This window comes from Ictalurus punctatus, chromosome 23, assembly GCF_001660625.3.
Source record: "Ictalurus punctatus breed USDA103 chromosome 23, Coco_2.0, whole genome shotgun sequence".
Classification (NCBI taxonomy): Eukaryota; Metazoa; Chordata; class Actinopteri; order Siluriformes; family Ictaluridae; genus Ictalurus; species Ictalurus punctatus.
The window spans coordinates 14,526,532-14,547,231 of record NC_030438.2 but is presented as its reverse complement, the minus strand read 5'-3'; the positions used below and the strand labels follow the sequence as shown (position 1 = coordinate 14,547,231).

Genomic DNA, 20,700 nt, shown 5'->3' with positions numbered 1-20,700 from the left:
CGACCGTTGAGTGCATGAAGTGTCAACATTCCACACTTTTTTTTTTTTCTACTTCTACTCTTCGTGTTTTACTTGAAGTGCACTTCCTCTTGTTGGAATTTTCACTGTGAACACACTACGTGCACTATTTATACTACAATAGGAATACAATAGTGCATAAGTATGTGATTTGGGATGTACCTATTATCTTGTAGTTAGCGGAAGGTGACTACATATAGCACTAATAAGACACCACTGTAGCCACAGAGGAAGCCATTTGATTTTTCAGAAGAGGGAGTGAAGGCTTGATTAACATTTTTTATTACGTCTCATCCATGGCCAGGAGACAAGGGAGCAAAATTGACCGTGCTCTCTGGGTGGGAGGGATGACATACTCTCACTCCCCTGTCAATCACAATGATTTATGAAATCCGGTCAGTAAAGTGGAACATGGAGACGTATTCATAATGCCAGGTGCCACTGGCTATGTATCCCGGCTGTCTACTTATGATCCATTCACCTGGCATGTTACTACCAGGTGTGAATGGGGCTTTAGTGTGTGTTACGCCGCCATGTGATGCAGTATGAGCAGCAGTTTAAACAGATGTGGTCGGTTGGAATGATGTGCCTTGGAGGAAGCGTGTGTTAACCTTCACCTTCCATGGTTGGTGATGGGGGAACTTGGCTAGTGGGATCTGGCATAGGGAATCATAGAAAAGAAGACACAAATATAGCTATTGTTCGATGCCTAGATGTATTGAATAGACCTTGTCTCAAACAATACAATAAGCCATATTATTACATCGCTACTCATTTACTCTAATTTACTATAAACAGCCTAAAACAAAGCCTGAAAGAAGCTTGTTCTAATGTCAGACAAGCAAAGCCTTTTTGACACTCCATCTCCATTACTATATTTTGTTAAAAGCTTTTCACTGTAAAAGCAACTCACACAGACAATAGATAAAAGCAAGCTCCATTGTGAAATCTGATTTATATTAGGGAACAATAAAGATGAGGTTAATGCCCTCAGTCAGACTCAGATTACACATAATAGCCAGATGATGAAGTCATATAAAGTGCTTAATGCTTTTTGGTTACAGAGTCATGAACATTCTGGCCTGGCTTTGCTATCGTCTGCAGCAGAGGGGTAATGGAATAGATGTGTGTTTGTGAACATGTTGCTGTCTGTGCTCGCTGAGGGTTTTTTTTAGTATTGCATTGAAAAGGAGTCAGAAGTTCAGGAATAAAGTGTCTGGATTTTATTACTTTACCGAGCCGTACACTTTGGAGACTGCAGAAGGAACCCAAGAGGCCATAGAAGGAGATCTGAGATGCAGGCTTAGTTTTGTGCAGGAGTGTGCACGGCCAACACAAGCTGCTGACCGAGCCTCAGAAATATTCTACAGGACCAGACACACACACACACAAACACACACACACACACAAACACACACACACACACAGTTTCCCTGCACTCTCCTTGGAGGACAGGACAGTGGTGCAGTCTACATGGTTTCCTCTGGGTTCTCTCCTTTCTCCTGGTATCATTTTCTACAAGTACAAGTCTACATTTCATGGATTGCTCCAGGTAATATGATCAACTGAATTTTATGTATATGATTTGGTAAGGCACATTTCTGTCTGTATAAAGCCCCACATCAGGCCATGCAGGTCCACAGGAACCTAGAGTGAACTCTAATGCCAAGTGTTTCATCTGCAGAAAACCAGCCACTTCATATCATTTCATACATCCATTAGAACATGGTGGTGGCAGCGGCATAACACTAAAATGTAATCTTAAAAAATAATAAGAGTGTGTGTGTGTGTATATATATAAATGCATGGTGTTCTGTGATAGACTGGTGCCCCATCCATTTCACATCTTGCTTCAGGAGACTCAGGTCAGTGGAAAAACATTGATAAAGCCAAACTGATTTGGCTTTTATCTAGTGTTCTTTACTCAAGACCTTAATCCTGGCCTCCCAACAACAAATGCTAGAAAACCCAAAATGGAAATGAAAGAAAACTCAGATATATTTCTTAATACACCCTTTGAATGTAAAGCTCTAGGGACCTTAAGTGAGAAAAGCTTGGCAAGGCTTTTGACAGAATGAGGAGTAACTGCAGGAGCTCCAATTGAACAAAAAGCAGCATCTTGGTGGAAGAGTTTAACCTTAAAAGGTAACATAAAATATTACACAAGCGTGGCTGTGTCTGACAGAATCTACATTCGACACGCTTCTGTCATCTGCACAAACTCCACATCAACATGACATAACCCAGAACTAGAGAACTCTTATGTTTTTATTTCCATGTAAATAGATTGTCTGAAATCCTTAGAATGTAGACAGAACAAATTATAAGCATATGGTCAAGGTTTTTGACACAAATAAAAAGGATAAACACCTCCATTTCATTCTGGTAATAACAGAGCTATGATCTTATTTGCAGTAGCCTTTCATTAGTCTTTGTCAGCCAGACTTCTAACTGTCGCCAGTGACTCTGGTAGTTTTCGTCACTTAATGTGGCCAAGATACAAATGACCAACTACATCCTGACTGCATTATGTATGGGGAGTGCTGATGTGAAAATGATGCTATGAGGAAAAACATCAAGGATACTGATTTATCCACCAATTATAGGAGGGTCATCGAGACTAGTCTTTCCTGATCAAAGTATTTACTGACCAGGTGCAAGAAAGGGGATACACACACCTCGAGTCCATGTAAAACAGGTCTGTGATACTACAGAACCATGATCGGTCATAGTATCAGACAGCGCCATCATCCCCACAACCCCATCTCGAATATTATATTTTTCATGATTTTTTTTATGCAAGGGATACGGAGAACAAAATTAAGCGTTATTTACTTAGTCTTATCTGTTCCTATATTTTTGCTCAGCTAAAAATTGAGTGGTCTGATACAAAAGGATCAAAGTTTTATGTTATTTAACACATCTATATGTAAATATCAGGAAATAAAGGCTGAATTCCTGAACTCTCGTCTCATAGCCATGTTTGATCTCAAACCCAAATGTCTTTGGTGTCTAGCACAAACGGGGACTGTATCTTCAATAGATTCAAATTGAATGGATTCCATTTCTGAACAGAAATATTGGTATTTTTTATTAATATCTCAATCACAAGTAATGTTCCAACAAGGCTGATTACCCCCAAAAGTGAAAAGGAAGAAATTTGAAGATTCCACTCTGGCAGCGCAGGAGTATCACAGATATTTTGACAGCTGAGACCTGATTACAAACAGACCTGATTAGGCTAATGTCGGCTTTGTTATGGAACGCATCTTAACCGACAATTTTGATCAAAGCCTGAAATGCAACATGATCTTTACAGGAAGATTAAACATTTATTTTCAGGATTAAAAACAATTTCTGTTTGTTTGCCAGAATTCAGCTACATCTGCTGGGTTTTCCCATGCTGCCATACAACTCAACTCATGGTTATACACTGTTTTCTTTGTCATATAGCTAATCAGTGACATCTTACTATTCGGTTACCAAACTAAGCTCTCAAAAGAGCTCTTAGAAAGCCACCTTTCTAACAGGAAACTTAAGCAGAGTTAGCAAGTAAACGTTTAAAAACCTGATACAACACGAAGTGACATGGTTGACAACATTTAAAAGTTCTGCCCTTTCTTACTTACGCCATCTACCTCTCCCAGAAGGCTTACTTGTCAACATTATCTCTGTCTCTCTCTCATTTCACACTCTGTATTCAACATGTCTGGCTTCTTTTCCCCCTGTCTTTTGTCAGCAAAGTATCCTCCTATCGTACACAAAGCTGCTTTTGAGAAGCCGCTGTAGAGGCTGTTATTTGTTCTTAAGAGGTGATATTGGACTTTTGTGTGTTACTAGACCCTTGGGTATGGGTAGGGAAATATGCATGTGGTTTCTGTCAATAAATATCGAGTTGTTAATAAGAGACTCTACTCCACGCATAAGAAAAAATGAGGAGATGCTTGCTTGTGTGTAACTGATCAGCTACAAGCAGAGATATGATTAATGAGATGTCAGCCAGCATAATGCCTCCAGGAGCCATGTTGTCTGTGTGATGAAGAACCTAAAACATCCCATGCACGCTGGGAACGAAGTGATAATTTTACAGTTCCTGACCTACCCTTTCAGGTTTGGGTGCATGTTTTAGATCCCAGGATCTTTTCTCTGTGAATATCTAAGCAGGTGCTGAATGATGCGCTTGATGGCGACAGAAAAGGGAGCTGGGATAATTCGCAGAGCAACATTCTCACACAATACACAAGGTTGCTGAGATGTGCTCTGAAGAAGCAAGTTCAAGGACAGCAGTGCGCCACAGAAACTCTCAAGGCCAAATCAAGAGGCAAAAGACATCATACAGCACACCATTTCACCACTAGTCTGTCCCTTTTGCAGTGTTTCCTGTTTAATACACTACAAACACTGCAGCTGATGGTGAGAAATGTAATTCTATGCCTGTAAAAAAAAAAGAAAAAAAGAAAATAACTGGCCAAGAAATGATTGGGTCAGTAGCATGGTTGGGCAATATGACAAGATAATATTGATATTGTAATAAATTATGTTACAGTGCACTTTTCTGAGATGTCTGTATTCAGTAGAAGAAAAGAAAAATATCTAAAATCTCAGAATCCTGCTATAAACATGTCAAAACAAAATTCCACTATTATACCGGTATCAATATCTATAGTGGATTATTATTTTGCCATACGCTTTAGCTCAAGAGAATGTGGTTTGGGCAAACTCACCTAGCTACCATCACAAAGTGAAATTGATCATGCTGTATCCTGCTTGCCCAATTTTTTGCATAAAAAAGCAACAGATGAGCAGAAGTTGAGAAAAAAAAAAAGATACTGTAAGAGTGACTGCTCAACCTAGTAAATCAGAAAAATAGAGACCAATCATAACCATTTCAGAATCACAGACATTGTTTCAAATTGCTTAATCTCTATTTATGACAGTACACCCCAAAGACTCATGTGCGTAATGCTCAACAGTGTCCAACTGCTGCCAGTAAACTGAGTGTGTACTGCATTCTGCCCACATACAGTTGCAATCAAAATTATTCAGCTATTTCAGTTGAAATAGCAACTGAAACACAAAGAATGCTTCAAGTTGTTTCCCCAAATTCAACTTATAATAATTTCTCCAGTTCAAAATTACTCAACTCCCCCAACAGAATCCCTCAACAGCGCAAATATGCAAAACAGGTGTTGTCTCAAGCACACCTGATGCAACTAATCAAGGGCTTCATTAGTTGCACCAGGTGTGCTTGAGCTGGAACACATGAAATACCTAGACGGGGCAGAAAAAGGATGCAGATTTCTACTATTTAAGTATTTAAATTGCTTTTGTTTGATTTGTTCAACACAAACAGCTGAAAGTCTGTAAATTTTGACAATAAACCTGATTTGCAGTGGGGGTTGAATAATTTTGATTGCAACTGTATTGGCTTGAGTTTTTTTCTTCTTCAGCGCACAGTAAAAATGGAGATGCCTTTGCTATCTGGGCCAAAATATTTAACTTGTGTCATTCAGTTCACTCTACGTTGGTTGCTAGTGTGCATTTACATCATTAGTTCACCTGTAGCCATGATTTCACCAATTGAGCTAATTTAGTATGATTTACCGTCATATTCATCAGCGAAGTAACAGATACACCTGTATACCTCTGTTTTGTATTTATGAAATCTATAGGCCAGGGAGTGATCAGAAAAAAAAAAAATGGAGAGGATGTGAAAGGTAAAGAAAGAACAGTAAGCAGTTCTAAGACCAAGTTAAAATCCTGAAAAAAAAACACCATGTGTGGTAGAAGAGAAGGAAATGAAGGATATGAACCACATTGTAACTACTCTCCCGAGACAAGATAGTATAAAACATCACGAGAGGAGAAACGGATGCCAACAGTGGCAGAACAAACATGAGAGAGCAACCTGGTCTACATCCTTGCGTCCATTTCACTTTGTGTGCGAGAGAGTTCAGATCTGGGGTTTGGTATAAACAGGAGGCCTCTGCTTGAAGACACACGGATCACATTACTCTTCATTATAAACTGCTATATTTGCCTTGCTGGTGTGTTAAAAAAAGACCTATTCTACTACACACTGCCATCTGTGTGTGTGTCAGAGAATGCCCACTGGGAACGTTTCATCTTTTTTTCAGGAAGATCATTCCTCTAGTGTCCAATGTTTGTGTGCGAGTGTGTGTACAGGTCTCCCTGTGCCCCTCATGGGACCTCTCCGAGAGGTCGGTTGTGTATTGTCCTTTGCTTCTGTGTACGTAAATCAGATAAGAGTGGAACACAAACCCTATTAGAAGCTAAAAGCAGAGGCATAAAAACAGCAACATGAGCTCCTGTCCACAGGGAGACAGGCATAAAACCTGCATGGCCATTAAAGGCACCTCTCTCACCCGCTCTCACACACCTTTTACACGACACACATCACCAGTGAAACCAAGTATCCATCAGCATTAATGCACCATTAGGAGGCAGCTCTCTAAACCTGGCAAGGCACTCAACACAACAAAAGCCATTAAGAGCAATCTAAGACCGACACATTAAACCAGAATATCAGGAAACGGGCATGAAAATCTAATCCAACAATTTAAACAATTACTGAAATCCCATTTAATCTTCAAGTATGAGGACTACACATTTAACACACACAACATAATTTCACAGCAAGTGCCGCTGATGCTATCCGTATGTATGTCTCCCTTACTTTATGTTCAATAGCCACTTTTACACTGCAGAGTACGACTCAACTCGACCTGGCTCGCTTTATTTTCTGAGCATGCTTTTCCACTGCAGTTTAGAGCACCTCAATGTGGGTGCCATCTTCCACTCGCCTTCAAGCAGGAATAATGTTGTATTACCGAAGCCCTGTAGAAATACACGGCCAGGCCATAATCCAAATGTATTCCTGTTCATTGAACGTGAACCTTATTAAGGATGTAAAATAACTGCGTTCTAGAACCTACACAGTGCTCTATGAGACCAAGTTATATTCAGCAGCGACTATAGTGACTTTATAAATGTCTGTTTGGAAATATAGAGTAACCTTATACCATATACAGTAAATATACAGTAACCTTTGTTGTAATTTTATCTGTAATGAGATGAAATGATACATAATTTTCAATTAATAGAATATTACCATATGCAAGTTATGTATTAAAACAATACACATTTATTCAGGCACAATACAGAACCACTTGTTAAGGAGAATTCCCTTCTCCCTCAGTGCATGCTCACATTTAGTATCGGTTCAGCTCGCCTGGAACCTGGATCGCGGTGGTAAAAAAAAAAAAAAAAGTACCAGGTACTACCCACAGTGGAAAGCCCCCAAAAAGCGAGTAGAGTTGAGTCGAGCCGAGCCATACCGTGCAGTGTTAAAGTGCCAAATATGTCCAGCAAGTGGGGACACAGTTGCTCAGGAGTTAGCATGTTTCATATCTCCAGGGTCAGGGGCTTGAATTCTGCCTTTGCCGTGTGTGTGGAGTTTGCATGTTCTCCATGTTCTTTAGGGGTTTCCTACTGGTAATCTGGTTTCTTCCGCAGTCCAAAAGACATGCGTTGTAAGCTGATTTGCATTTCCAAATTGTCCGTAGTGTGTGAATGGATGTGCGATGCAACAGGTTGGCACAACATCTAGGGTGTCCCCCGACTTGTTCCCAGAGTTCCCTGGGATAGGCTCCAGGCTCCCCCGCAACCCAGTGTAGGGTAAGCAGTATGGAAAATGGATGGATGTCCAGCAAGCAATTTCCTCTTTGGATCAGGAAATGTTTTCAATTATATATTTCCTATGAATACATGGTTCATAGGGAAAAAAACACTTTGAAAAGCATTAACAGCACAGCTCAAAGCCAGTATATTATATTGAACATATGATAAACTAAACTAAATCTGTTCCAAAACTCCTTAAATTCCGAGTCTAAAAAAAATTCCTAATCTTAAAATTTTGGCAAGTTTGTGCCCACTGTAGCCTTGGAGTCCTGTTTTTGGCTGACAGGGATGTAACCTGATGTGGTCTTCTGCTGTTGTAGCCCATCTGCCTCAAGACTCTGCCTCATTCTGAGATGCTTTTCTGCTCACCACTGATGTACTGTAAAGAGTGATCAAGTTACTTTAGCAATTAAGTCAGCTTGAACCAATCTGATAATTTTTTTGATCCAAACTGATGGTTTTTGTTTTATGCACTATTCTGTACACTGTCTAGAGACTGCTGCACATGAAAATCCCAGATGATCAGCAGTTTTTGAAATACTCAAGCACGTCTAGCACCAACAACCATTCCACGGTCGAAGTCTCGGAGTTCACATCCTTTCCCCATTCTGCTTCCATGTGAACGTTGCTTAGTTAATTATTATGCATGCAATTAAGCAGTGTTACTGTGACTAAAACATTATTTAATGCTAAATTAAAAAGATGGATATTAATTCTAGAATTAGTACCAAGCCAAAAAGTCAGAAGAGAGCTGTAAGTAGCATTCAAGCAGAGTCCAAACTAATTAGTCTACCAGACTTTTTGGGGGGCGGTGACGGCGACGGCTCACGGCTCTGTTAAATGTAAGACTAAGAGCATTTCCGTGTCTCACAAAGATCAGCCAAGTGACCCTGGAGGTGTCTCTGGGGATAAAATAAGCCAGATGGCCATGGAGTTATATGGCTCTGGGGGAAACAGTTCAGCCTTCCTAATGCAGAACCCCTAACATAGCTCGCACAAGGCTAGGCTTAACTTAGCTAGAACCTTTGGGCCTAATTTCAGATGTTATGCATGTGTGTGCAAGGATTATACCAGGTGTCTACGTCAACTCATATCATCATAAGATTCATGCGACAGGACTTAAGCAAATTTAAAAGAAGTCTACTAAACTGGATGACAGGAAAACCTACTGCCATAAATTCGGATTTCAGTAGTTCTCAAGTACAGTGTGTAAGGCAGAGATGGATTAAAAAAAAACCAACATTTTTTACTTTAAAGAGCTGATGCAATTATCTTGAACAAAAAGAATGCTAAAATACATTTTTGGACAAACAGTGATTCATATTGATTTGGCTTATTTAAAACAAAAAAAAACCATACATGAGAGCAGCATAAAGAAATTGATACTTTACTCAAATGTTTGTCAGAACGTGAATATAAGCACACACATGATACAAGTGTTTTAACCATGGTGTACGTGTTTAATCTTTTAAACAGACCATCATCTAAAAAGGGTTTCTGCTGATCAGGATGCCAACTGTCACTCCATACACAGACCGGATGAAGTTATTGTACTGACAGTAAAAGGCTCTGAGTGCTAGGCAGTGATTAATGTTAGCTGTCAATCTCACTTTCAACTAGGTGCAAATTGAGAATGGTGTGAGAAGCAAAAAACAAAACCCCTACCAGTGGATGAAAAAAAAAACAAAACCCCTACCAGTGGATGAAAATGTATGACTCAAAATGTCTGTCCTGTCCTCATTTATAATCCCACTAAGGGCTATAATCCCACTAATCCCACGGTTAAGGCTCTGGGTTACTGATCAGAAGGTCGGGGGTTCAAACCCCATCACCGCCAAGCTGCCACTGTTGTGTCCTTGAGCAAGGCCCTTAACCCTCTCTGTCACATTTAATTATCATTAAAACCGTGCACGATTACTGCGATTTGTAAAACTCGCGGTAAATGCTGTTCACATACAAACAGCGAGTCTGACACAGGCAGAGAAGGCAACATTGTTTTTTGAGCGTGAAAACGGACGTTACAATTAAAAACTGAATGCGTCTTCTCAATTCAGCACGAGTCGAATGAGTCAGAGTCCAAAATATGACCACACTTCGGATTTGGTCCTCTTGGAAGGTTGGAAAATCTCCCGAGCGCCATCGCTTCCTTCCGCCATGTTCTCTAACTGAACTAGATGATCGCAGCAAGCCTAGTGACAACCATCCATCACATTATAGTCAAATATAAAACCGGTTTAAACAATTTCAGTGTGTGTATCAGTACTTTTTGTACATTTTCAGCACATTTTAACAATACCGTGCTAATATTGATAACTGTGATAGTTTTGGTCACGATAGTCGTGACATGAAATTTTCATACCGTTACATCTGACCCCAGCTTCCTCACAAGCTAGGATATACAAAGAAAAGAATTTCATTGTGCTGTAATGTATGTGACAAATCAAGGCTTATTATATCTGGTGTCACAGAGAAGAGGATGCATTCCCTTTTGAGCCTGGTTGCGCTCAAGTTTTCTTCCATATGTTGTCTAAGGGAGTTTTTCCTTGCCTCTGTCTTGCTCATTCTGGAATCTAAATCTACATCCTAATTTCTGTAAAGCTTCTCTGTGACGATATCTATTCTTAAAAGCCATATATAAATAATACTGGATCGAAAATGAAAACAAAACAGACAGCACACATTCAGGCACAATAAATACCCCCCCCCCCCCCAAAAAAAAAATCAAAACTGTACCACAGAGCAAAAAAAAAAAAAGAAAAAAAAAAGGGGGGGGGGGGGGGGCTGCCTGGTCTTTTAGCTGGGTCATAGCTGGACCACGATTTGATTTTGTAAGGAAACTTTGCTTTCCCCTACACCATCTACACTGGATTTCACATTAATAGGACATTGAACGTTGCTGGAACATTTAAGAAAGTTTAAAAATATGCTCTCGACATTAGAGCAACACAAAACCGCTAACTTCTCATGGAAACAAACAAAATACAGCACCAACCACCATGTTAGCACCTGAATCGATAAACACATCACAAATATTTAAATATAAACATATTTACGGTGTTTTGGGATGGCATTTTCCATTAAGGTTTTACCGAAGAATGTGTGAAGAGATATAATGGCTGACTATGATCTCATTATCCTTTCATACCTCCAGTTTACCTGTATGATAATGCTCACAGCACATCTCTGTATGGTTGTGACCTGGACAGGCCTTAGATCTGAACTCCATCAAGAATATTGGGAATGAGGTAGCACAAGCTAATTTGCAAATTTGCAGCAAGTGAGCATCAGTTCTTTTACAACAACTACAACTCTTGTAAAACCGATATCCAGGTTACTTCACATTGTGTTTAATTAAACACAAACATCCACACAATTTAACCAAAGAAATTTCAGAATGGATGTTAGAGTGATAAAGATAAGTGAGGCGTAGTGTTAACAAAGAAGGAAGACAACACTATGCATGAGGCCAGTTGTCACATCCATCAACAGGTCCTTCACCTAACAAACTGACATTCACACACTCTGGTTTCCTTCATTACACGCACTTCATAAATCTGTTCGCTCTGTGCTGGGTGTGCCAAACCCTACGGCACGCCATGAGGCCGGCAGCCAGAACACACCACACTGGATGCCTTATAAGTCCAAAAGCTTTCTCGATCTCATTTGGTCCACAATCCCTCCCTTATCTTTTTCCCCCCATTTTCTCTTAAAAAATGTCTACAGCATTAAATCTATTAGAGAGCACATTCTTTTTACTGTGGTTTTACTGTGTAAGAAGAGAGACAGACAATTACTGTCTGCCAGACTAGACTCAGAAAGAGGGACCATTATAAAAAAATAAAGTACGTTAAAGAAAAAGAAACACAGAATGGCTGACATGTGACTCTGTGATGAAATAACTTATGTGTCAGTTTGTCGTCTTTTATTATATCTCATGTGTGTGGCTACGCCAGAAAGTGAGTGATCATGACTTTCATAAAGAATTTCATAATTTTTAAAGGACATTTAAAAACAAATTTAAGAACATAAGAGTGCAAGTGGAAGTTTTCCAGAAACTCACCTTGGTGAAAAACACAGAGAGATGGGTCTCACTGCCAAGGATCCAAATAGGGAATTTAGGAGATTTGAGAAATGATCCAACCTGAGAAAAAGAGGGGGGGGGGGGATGGTATGACCTCCACAATAGCTGTTTTTTGAAAGCAAGATGCCTGCTTCACAGTTGGATGTAACCTTACAAGAATACGTTATTCTGACTAAAACAGAAAATGAATTTTTTTTTGTTGTTTTTTGTTGAACCTGTATGCAAACACACATACAGATATTTGCCAATGCAAATAGCAACTTTGCATTACACCCCTAATATGTACGATGACAACTTTAGTTTGACAATTGTCTAGTTTGCACATTTATAATTATCCATTTAGCAGACGTTTTTATCCAAATGGTGTATACATACAAACATTTTATGCAGTTAACACACTCTGTAGAACAACACACAACTTGTCTTTAACCATGCCAACATTTCATGCCTCTGATGTTTTGCACCAGGAGCATGCAAAGAATTCTCAACTTATTGAGCATCTGAAGATCCTGACTATTTAAAAAAACTAATTTAAAATACAAAATAAATATTGCCAAACATACTACTAAACCAACTTTGTGGGATCCCCCCCAGTGGAGTGTTCATAATTCAGCAGTCACTCATACTAAACCAGACTAAGCTGCATTTCACAACAAGCCCTAAAAAGAAGGAAAGGACTGCATTAATGGTCTTACAGAGCATCAGCAGGAAACATACCCAGCATCTGGTGAGATCCATGAGTCACAACAACTGGTGTGTGTTTATAATGCACAGATTTTCTTCACTCTGAATGAATTAAATCCGATTGCAGAAGCACTGTTTGTGTGGACCCTAAACTAGGCACGCTAAATATCTCCTGTGACATGCAATCCAAACTAAATGTATTTACGGTTAACGTCAGTGCAAAAAAGTTGACATATTGACAATTTGTTTGCGTTTATTTAAAGTATTCTTTAGCGAAAATATTATCATTATAATTTTTTAATATGCAAATAAACTACATAAAAATATAATTTTAGCAAATGTAAGGTTAATTAGTTGTAGCATTGTCTATGCAACCTCTAAATGTCCACTGTATAATCTCACACACAAACAGTTCCGGGCTACACAAACCTAACTCTAGCATTTTTTCAGTGAAGTCAGCAGTTTGAGACCAACAGAGAGGTGATATACGAGACATGCATGTTCTACTGAATAATCATGTTTATGGTGGGTTTTCCAAACTTCTCAGGCCAGAATCCAACAGTGTATTCAAACATTATGGTGCTGATGGACCTCCTTCATCACTCCTCAGGTAGGCAGTTTCCCCAGTTTAGGTTATGTGTGTGCTTCAGAAACACCATATTAAGAGCTAAATGAATATTGTAACGCGGGCTCAGATGCTCCTAAATATGAGCTGACACATTCCTGCTGACTTCCACTCCAAACAGAGTGAGAGTGTACCCTGAAGCACCGCTCAGTTAGGTGCCATTCCAAATAAACCAACTCCTTAACTACCGCTCTGCTTTCGGCTTTGTACTTCTCCTCTCTGGTTAAAACAATACATTGCACTGACTTCCCAAATGTTTTCTATTTGGGGTACGAAACATGTTTTAGTAGAACATGCTTAATAAAACAGATGGCTGCTCTGAAAGGTGCTGTACATATATGCAGATATATGTGTATATCTACTGCAGATTATTTTAAAACTTGACACTCTCAAGACTACGAAACTGTACTTTTTCCTTTTCCAGTGACAAGGAAAGCTGCAGTTTGGTAGCTTTATTTCTGAGAGTGTACTGGGATAAAAACGGGTAGATCTTCCAGAATGCAGAAATGTATTACTCATGTAGGGAATTAGACGGAATTAGTAATGTTCAAGAAGTAAAAATATCTTTACAGTGTTATTGTACTAGAGCTCCAATTTTGACTAAAGCATCCTTACACAGTTGAGGGTTAGGGGCCTTGCTCAAGGAACCAACAGTAGCAGTTTGGTGGTGTTGGGATTTGAACTTCCTGATCAGTAACACAAATCCACTGAGCAAACACATTAAAAAATAATAATAAAAAAATTAATGAAAAATGAAGATATATATATATATATATATATATATATCCATCCATCCATCTTCTACCGCTTACTCCTTCTTCAGGGTTGCGGGGGAACCTGGATCCAATCCCAGGGAGCATCGGGCACAAGGCGGGGTACACCCTGGACAGGGTGCCAGTCCATCGCAGGGCACAATCACGTACACACTCACACACTCATTCATGCACTACGGACACACCAATCAGCCTACCATGCATGTCTTTGGACTGGGGAGGAAACCCCCGCAGCACGTGGAGAACATGCAAACTCCGCAATATATATTTTATATATATATAAAATATAGCCCCTAATTTGTCAGTGATTCTAATAGCCATTTCTTTCAATGAAGCAACTTTAATTGACAGATGGACATGGAGAATGCTTATTATACTTTTTGCCAATCCCTTCCAAAAAGATTTTCCCATCAGTGAAATACAATATATTTGTTGACTTTTATCCCTCTAACTACAATTTGATCACCTTACTAACCATTCTTGTTCTCAAGAATTATTTATAATGTCTCTAAACAAACACTATAAAAAGGGTTTTATAGCACAGTCTACTGTTAACAATAAAATAAACAACTCAGACGTTTTTAATTGACATTTACATTCCTGCATCTGGTATTCTCGTTATTTTCCATTATTTTGTCTAACCCCAGTAATTTGAATACTGTGTGAAAGAATTTGGTGAATTCAGATAATTTTTGCTGTCCACAGAAAACAATCTTATTGTTTTGACCAAAATCTTGACGCACACGCATATTTGTGTGTATGTCTGTTAGAGTGCGGACAGATTGATGTGTGTGGGTCATTAAAATCCAGTGTGACCATTAAGGAGTATTATTTTGCTGTGGTTAGAAGTCACTGCAGTTGGCTGAGGTTTGAATATTTGAGGGCTAGACTACAGAGCTCAGGAATCACAGCAACAGTGCAACCACCAGAAACGAATGGTAAGTTAATTAAATTTTCATGTTGTTTTCGACCATTATCCTTACCATATTTGTGGAAGTAAGCTGGTGACACTTAATGTACTTATAGTCAAAAGTCCCTTAATTTTACCAGATAACATGTTTGAGTTTTAATGAAAAAGATATTGCCTTTTTACGTTCAAATTGGCTTGAACTGAATTACGCTCAGTCCAAAGGTGCTCCGCAAAAACACTGAGATACTGTGCCTAAGCCTTTCTATGGTAAGGAAAATCCTGAACACTGGTGAAATTTAGTGATTTGTTTTCAATGTGCATTTATGATCAACGTGAATGAATACCTGCCCAAATGACTGGTTTCCAACAAACTAAAGTGTTTAATTAGTTTATTCATCCTTATTAATTGCTATATCCTGCACAGGGTTGCATTGGATCGAAAAGACTAACCTGGGAACACTAGGCATGAAGCAGGACTACATCCTGAATGAGACGCCAATTCAATGCAGGACACCATGCACACACCTTCATTTCCATTAACACCAGCATGTTTTTGGGAGGTGGGAGGAAACCCACATGGACACTGGGAGAATATGTGAAACTCCACACAAACAATACCCAAACTCAGGATCAAACTGGACATCCTTGAACCCAGAAGTCCTTAGCAACTACAGACCCATTTCTAACTTTCCACTTTTATCTAAGCTCCTGGAAAAAGTTGTATCACAACTTCAATCTCATCTATCCAGCAACAGTCTATATGAAACTTTCCAATCAGGCTTTCACTCTCAACACAGTACATAAACTGCCCTCATCAAGGTTGGTTAATGACCTTCATTGTTTAGCTGACTATGGTTCCATTAGCATTCTAGTACTTCTGGACCTTACTGCCGCTTGTGATACTGTTACCATACCGCTCTCCCATCTTTGGTCTCAATTAGGCATTTGTGATACAGTTTTGGCCTGGTTTACCTCATCTCTCACAAATAGATCACATTTAATCTCTATTGGCAATTCAAATCACGCACTGTTACTGTCCCTCAGGGAGTTGCCCAAAGTTCCATTCTAGGCCCACTCTTATTTATTATCTATATAGTTCCACTCGGCTTTATTAGTCGTCACCATGGCCTACAATTTCATTTTTACGCAGATGACCCCAGATCTGTCGTAGCTCCAAACCTTCTACTTCACTTCCTCCCTCTTCGCTAATAAACTACCTTGGCAATATTAAACACTGGATGTCAGCTAAATTTTTAAAAAACTAAACTGCAAAGCCCAAAATCCTTATCACTGGAACAAAGTCTGCTCTAAGTAAGATTAATGACCTCTGTCTGACCACTGATGGCAGTAACCTATTTCCATTTGACACTGTTTGCAACCATGGCATTATCTTGGACTCATCACTGAACTTAAAGCTCATATTTTACCGGTCACAAAAACTGCCTTTTTTCAGGTCCGTAATACTGCTCACCTCCATTCTTCCCTTAGCTTTTGTGCTGCTGAAACCCTGGTTCATGCTTTCATTACCTCACATTTAGATTACTGCCATTCTCTGTTCATTGGTCTTTCATCACATTCCCTAAATAAGCTGCATTATGTGTGTGTGCGCATACCTTGCAGTATCGCAGCGATTCCATTAGTGTGAGAAAGCCAACAGTAGCCTGTTCATGGATCCCATGAAGCTCTGTAAGCAAAGAAAGGAATCACCTGATCTAATCAAGTCTAAAAAGTACTATTATTATATTACTTTAAACTGTTCTAGGACATCTTAGTGACATTTTAAGTAATGTGGCTTACTATTAACAACAACAGAAAAAAATTCACTGATGGTAAACTCAGAAGCCTAAATCCTTAATGCCTTAATGTAACTGCAAAGTAATACTGCCACCTAGTGGAAAAGTGTTAGAACATAATCCAATGATGAAAACCAAGATTTCTAAATGCAGAAGACACATTCTTACTCATTCCAGAGCATTCCCTGTCCCCATCCCATACGTTTGACACTGCATGTCCCGTGACCAGCAGGTTGATGAGGCTTTGACTACAGAGATGGAGAGAGAGAGAGAAAAGAGGACCGCTGCTTTAGTCATTATACAATTTTTTTTTTTTAACATTGGTTATTCTCTCATCAGTAGCAGAGAAGAAATAATTTTTTTTCATTGTCATTGATATGAATGAACAATGAGGAAGCAAATAATGTTAAATATGAGAACACAGATTTAATAATAATAATAAAAAAAATTTTCAGATACATGTTCTGGGCTGACAGAAGTGGAACCCAATGCATATTGTACTAGCCCATCCGCCTCAAGGTTAAACTTTTGTGCTTTGTGAGATGCTTTCTGTTCACCACATTTGTAAAGAGTGGCTGTTTGAGTTACTGTAGCTTTCCAGCTCAAACCAATCTGGCTATTCTCCTTCTGAACTCTCTCATCGAGGATTTTTCTGCCCTAGTCTTTGACTCGACTTTTTCTGTGGACAAATCTGAAAATTCCTTGAAAACTGTTATCCACCTGGTCACCTTTAGCACCTAATAGGACTGTTTTAGTGATTTAGAAGCCAGAAGTGAGTAGTAAACCATTGCCTCTTCTGAATTGGTTTCTACAGTGAAGTGTAAGATTTCTATTTATTTATTTTCCCCCCTGCCCTCTAGTGGACATACCACTCACTGCGTATTATTAATTTTTTTGCTCATTTTTGTGAAAACTACAAATAATTTGGGAGATAACTATAAAAGATCTCGCATTACGCATAATCATACCTGCCATGACCATACACTGGGTCAATAAGTGGCTCTGAAGTGTCCTCTATCTCGTTCTTTATGTTCTCAATACCCTGTATTTAAAAGAAAGTAATCCAATATTAGTACGTACACACAGAGATACACAAACAGTACATAAACATGAATAGAGATTACAGAGTGAGTGAGTGAGTATAGTTCTACCTTTGTAAGTATTACAGAATACAGGAAGAGCAAGACACCAAATTTATTCCGCCAAGTGTCATACAGTGATAGCATTATCTCCTTTAGCTCAGCAACAGTCTTTAGTGTCCTTTTACTATGAACAAAACAAAATACCCAAGATTAATAAAATACTGTAAAAATGAACACACCAAGCGGTTTTGATTTTTCTTTTGTTTGGCAATCCACCATTGATCCATGAGATATAAGCAGACACAAAACCTCTGGAAATGTAAGATAGCATTCCTCAATGTTTGAACTACTGCTTTCATTTTTAGGTTGTTTTTATTATTAAGGAATAAAGACAACTAGGTGTGCTTTTAAAGGAAAATATTCAGCAGAGTTAACCATTTTTGCATCATTTTTATCAGCATGTCACAAAGGGTTTTATTCCTCGTATACCACAGCAATTTACACTATTATTTTATTTACAAAAACAAAAACATAGTACTTTTTTTCCATTCATTTGTAGTTACATTTAACATCATGGGATGTCTCCAAAACAAGCTGGACACCAGTGAAGATCACATGTTAATTATATTAGATTAAGATGCAAATTGCTCAGAGTGGATTTTTCTTGGAAGTATGCAGCTTTTGCATTGTGTGTTTTTAGTAGAGTTAACAGTGTGCACTTACTGTACCATGCTGTGAAACCGCTCAAAGCCAAGCTCCTCAGCAGCCAAAGCAGCTACATACACAAACACAGCAAAAATACAAACACATTCAACAAAATATAAAGAATTATACTAGAGAGCCCGATAACCATTATAACTAGGTGCAAAGAACACAAGCATTTACAGTTTAGAATTTCAGACCAGGTTGCTTCCTCGTTCTTGGTTTTAAAGATGATATATTTCTTATTCATGTGTGAAACACACAATTAGTTTTACTCTGAAAATTATGCAGTTTTACTAAATTGTGCTGTTTTCTGCCTCTACAACACATAGTCCCTTTTCCATCACATCCATAAGCAGACCCTGGCATTCATGGCTGGTCTGAGTTATGCACAATTTAAGGAAGAGCAAAATTTCTACTGTGAGGGGTGGCAAGAGGCTTCACACGTCAAAATCACAATCAACAAATTACCAGGCTATAACCCTGTGTAGCTAAAAACAATCTCTGTAAACTCTCAGCTGTTGGCGTGTGTCAAATCACAGCCCTCAGGACATGTTAGGCGTCTCCTTTTTTGTCTCCCATGTTGTACAAAATGTTCAATAATGATTTTGATGATAATGATAATCAATAATGATTTTATAGTGACACTGTACACAAATGAACAATGTGACCGGTTCCTGATATTTTTTATACATATTGTGAACAATTAAGACCAAATAATTTGGATACAGAATCCAATATTAAAATCAAAGTATTAAAAGTCAAAAGACTCTCACTGGGCTGCTGCTGTTGGGTATGCGAGTTCTGACTGGATTCTGGTTCTGTGTGGTCTTCAGTGATGTCCCTGTTCTCGTCAGTGGATTTGGAGGGAGCCCACGTGGCCAGGCAGAAGTTGTGGGATTTGCCAGTGCAGGCTGACACCAGAATCTCAGTGAGAGTAGAGCACAGGGCCAAGCGCTGCTCCTCCTCTAAACACAGAAATCATTTTGATTCACATACTGATTTAAGCAGTGCAGATTCAACTCTACACAATTTCATTATAATTTTACAATTAAATTGTATTTGTAAAGTGCTTATAACAATAGACATGGTCACAAAGCAGCTTTAAAGAAATCCAGGTTTAGGTCTAGTTTAGGGCTTAGCAATATGACGATATTATAGCAATATCATGATAAAATCTTGTATGCCTCAATCCATGTTCTAAGACATCACTATGTTTTTGTAACATTTTTTTCAATTTTAAGTAATTTGTTTTCTAGACATTAAAACTGTTTTTTTTTTTTTTTTTTTGTTAATGCTACTGTTTTTCTGGTCTTCAAATATCACTGATATTTTTGGCATATCTGCTTGATCAAACCTTATAATACTCTATAAAACACACTGAAAAGTAGTTCTAATATGAAATATATTTTATAACACGTCAAGCTATATTTCAAAACTCTAAGTAGATTAATAAATACACTAGCATATTTTATCTGTTTTAAAGAACATCCTGCCAGGTTTATAAACCTGCACATTACATAACTTCAGAAAAGATGGCCATCTGAAAATGATGCAGGAAATGGCTAAAATTCATTCTGCAGCACATACCAGAGATACTTCTCCAGTTTGAGCTCTCCATGTTGAATAGGATGTTTTTTAGCAGGAATGCCTGAAAGTAAAAGACATATCCACATTGAAGGATTGCTATGATGAAAGACGACACAACTGCTCTCCAAAAAATCCGTATTTAGCAACGAACTCTTATAGTGAGCAAGGGAACAAAACTGAGGAAAATATTACTGGCTTTCTACTCTGGCCTTTTACACTCACTGGCATATACTGGTGTGATCAATAACAGGCTGCAAGATCACATGGAGATTATTAGACAAAAATGCTGTTGTCGATAGCACAGAAATGCTTTCCTTAACACTTGAGGGCTTGAACACAGCAATGCTTTATCTAGAAATTCAGGAAATATGACCGTGGATGAAATGTCCTTATTTAGAATGAATTATTCTTATTATAGAAGCTGGGACTGTAGAAAGCTGAACTTCAGGCATACTTTAATTTATTTCCGTATTAGTATTGAAATACATTATTGTAATGTTTAGCAACTGTTCTCCTTTTAGCCTAGAAGAACTGAGACTATGCTCTTAAGTGGCACTAAATGTTTATTTATGGGTTCAGTCTAATCAGAAAATAACTGGCGATCACTATTCAGTTATGAAAACTGCTGTCAGCAGCAATAACTAACCCAGCTGGAGAGGAGAAGGCATTTATTGTTTGATGTAAAACATTACTCATGGGTGATATTTGAAGTTTGCCAATGCTGCACAAATGCAGGTTTCA

The 20,700-nt window shown here is 38.6% G+C and overlaps 1 protein-coding gene across 4 annotated transcripts in view; it reads right to left on the bottom strand.

Moving 5' to 3' along the window:
• Window positions 1-20,700, bottom strand: part of mindy3 (MINDY lysine 48 deubiquitinase 3) — a 51,128-nt gene that overhangs the window by 26,048 nt on the left and 4,380 nt on the right. For 2 of the 4 annotated variants that reach the window (XM_017453744.3, XM_047150153.2), the window contains 8 exons: window positions 19,960-20,020; window positions 19,146-19,337; window positions 18,391-18,442; window positions 17,737-17,851; window positions 17,554-17,627; window positions 16,754-16,833; window positions 16,406-16,476; window positions 11,780-11,860 (listed from right to left, as the gene is read on the bottom strand). In XM_017453744.3, the coding sequence (XP_017309233.1) occupies window positions 11,780-11,860; window positions 16,406-16,476; window positions 16,754-16,833; window positions 17,554-17,627; window positions 17,737-17,851; window positions 18,391-18,442; window positions 19,146-19,337; window positions 19,960-20,020 (726 nt within the window). Of the gene's footprint in view, window positions 1-11,779; window positions 11,861-16,405; window positions 16,477-16,753; window positions 16,834-17,553; window positions 17,628-17,736; window positions 17,852-18,390; window positions 18,443-19,145; window positions 19,338-19,959; window positions 20,021-20,700 lie in introns of those variants that run through there. The other 2 variants (XM_017453745.3, XM_053674901.1) reach the window with 2 other exon arrangements.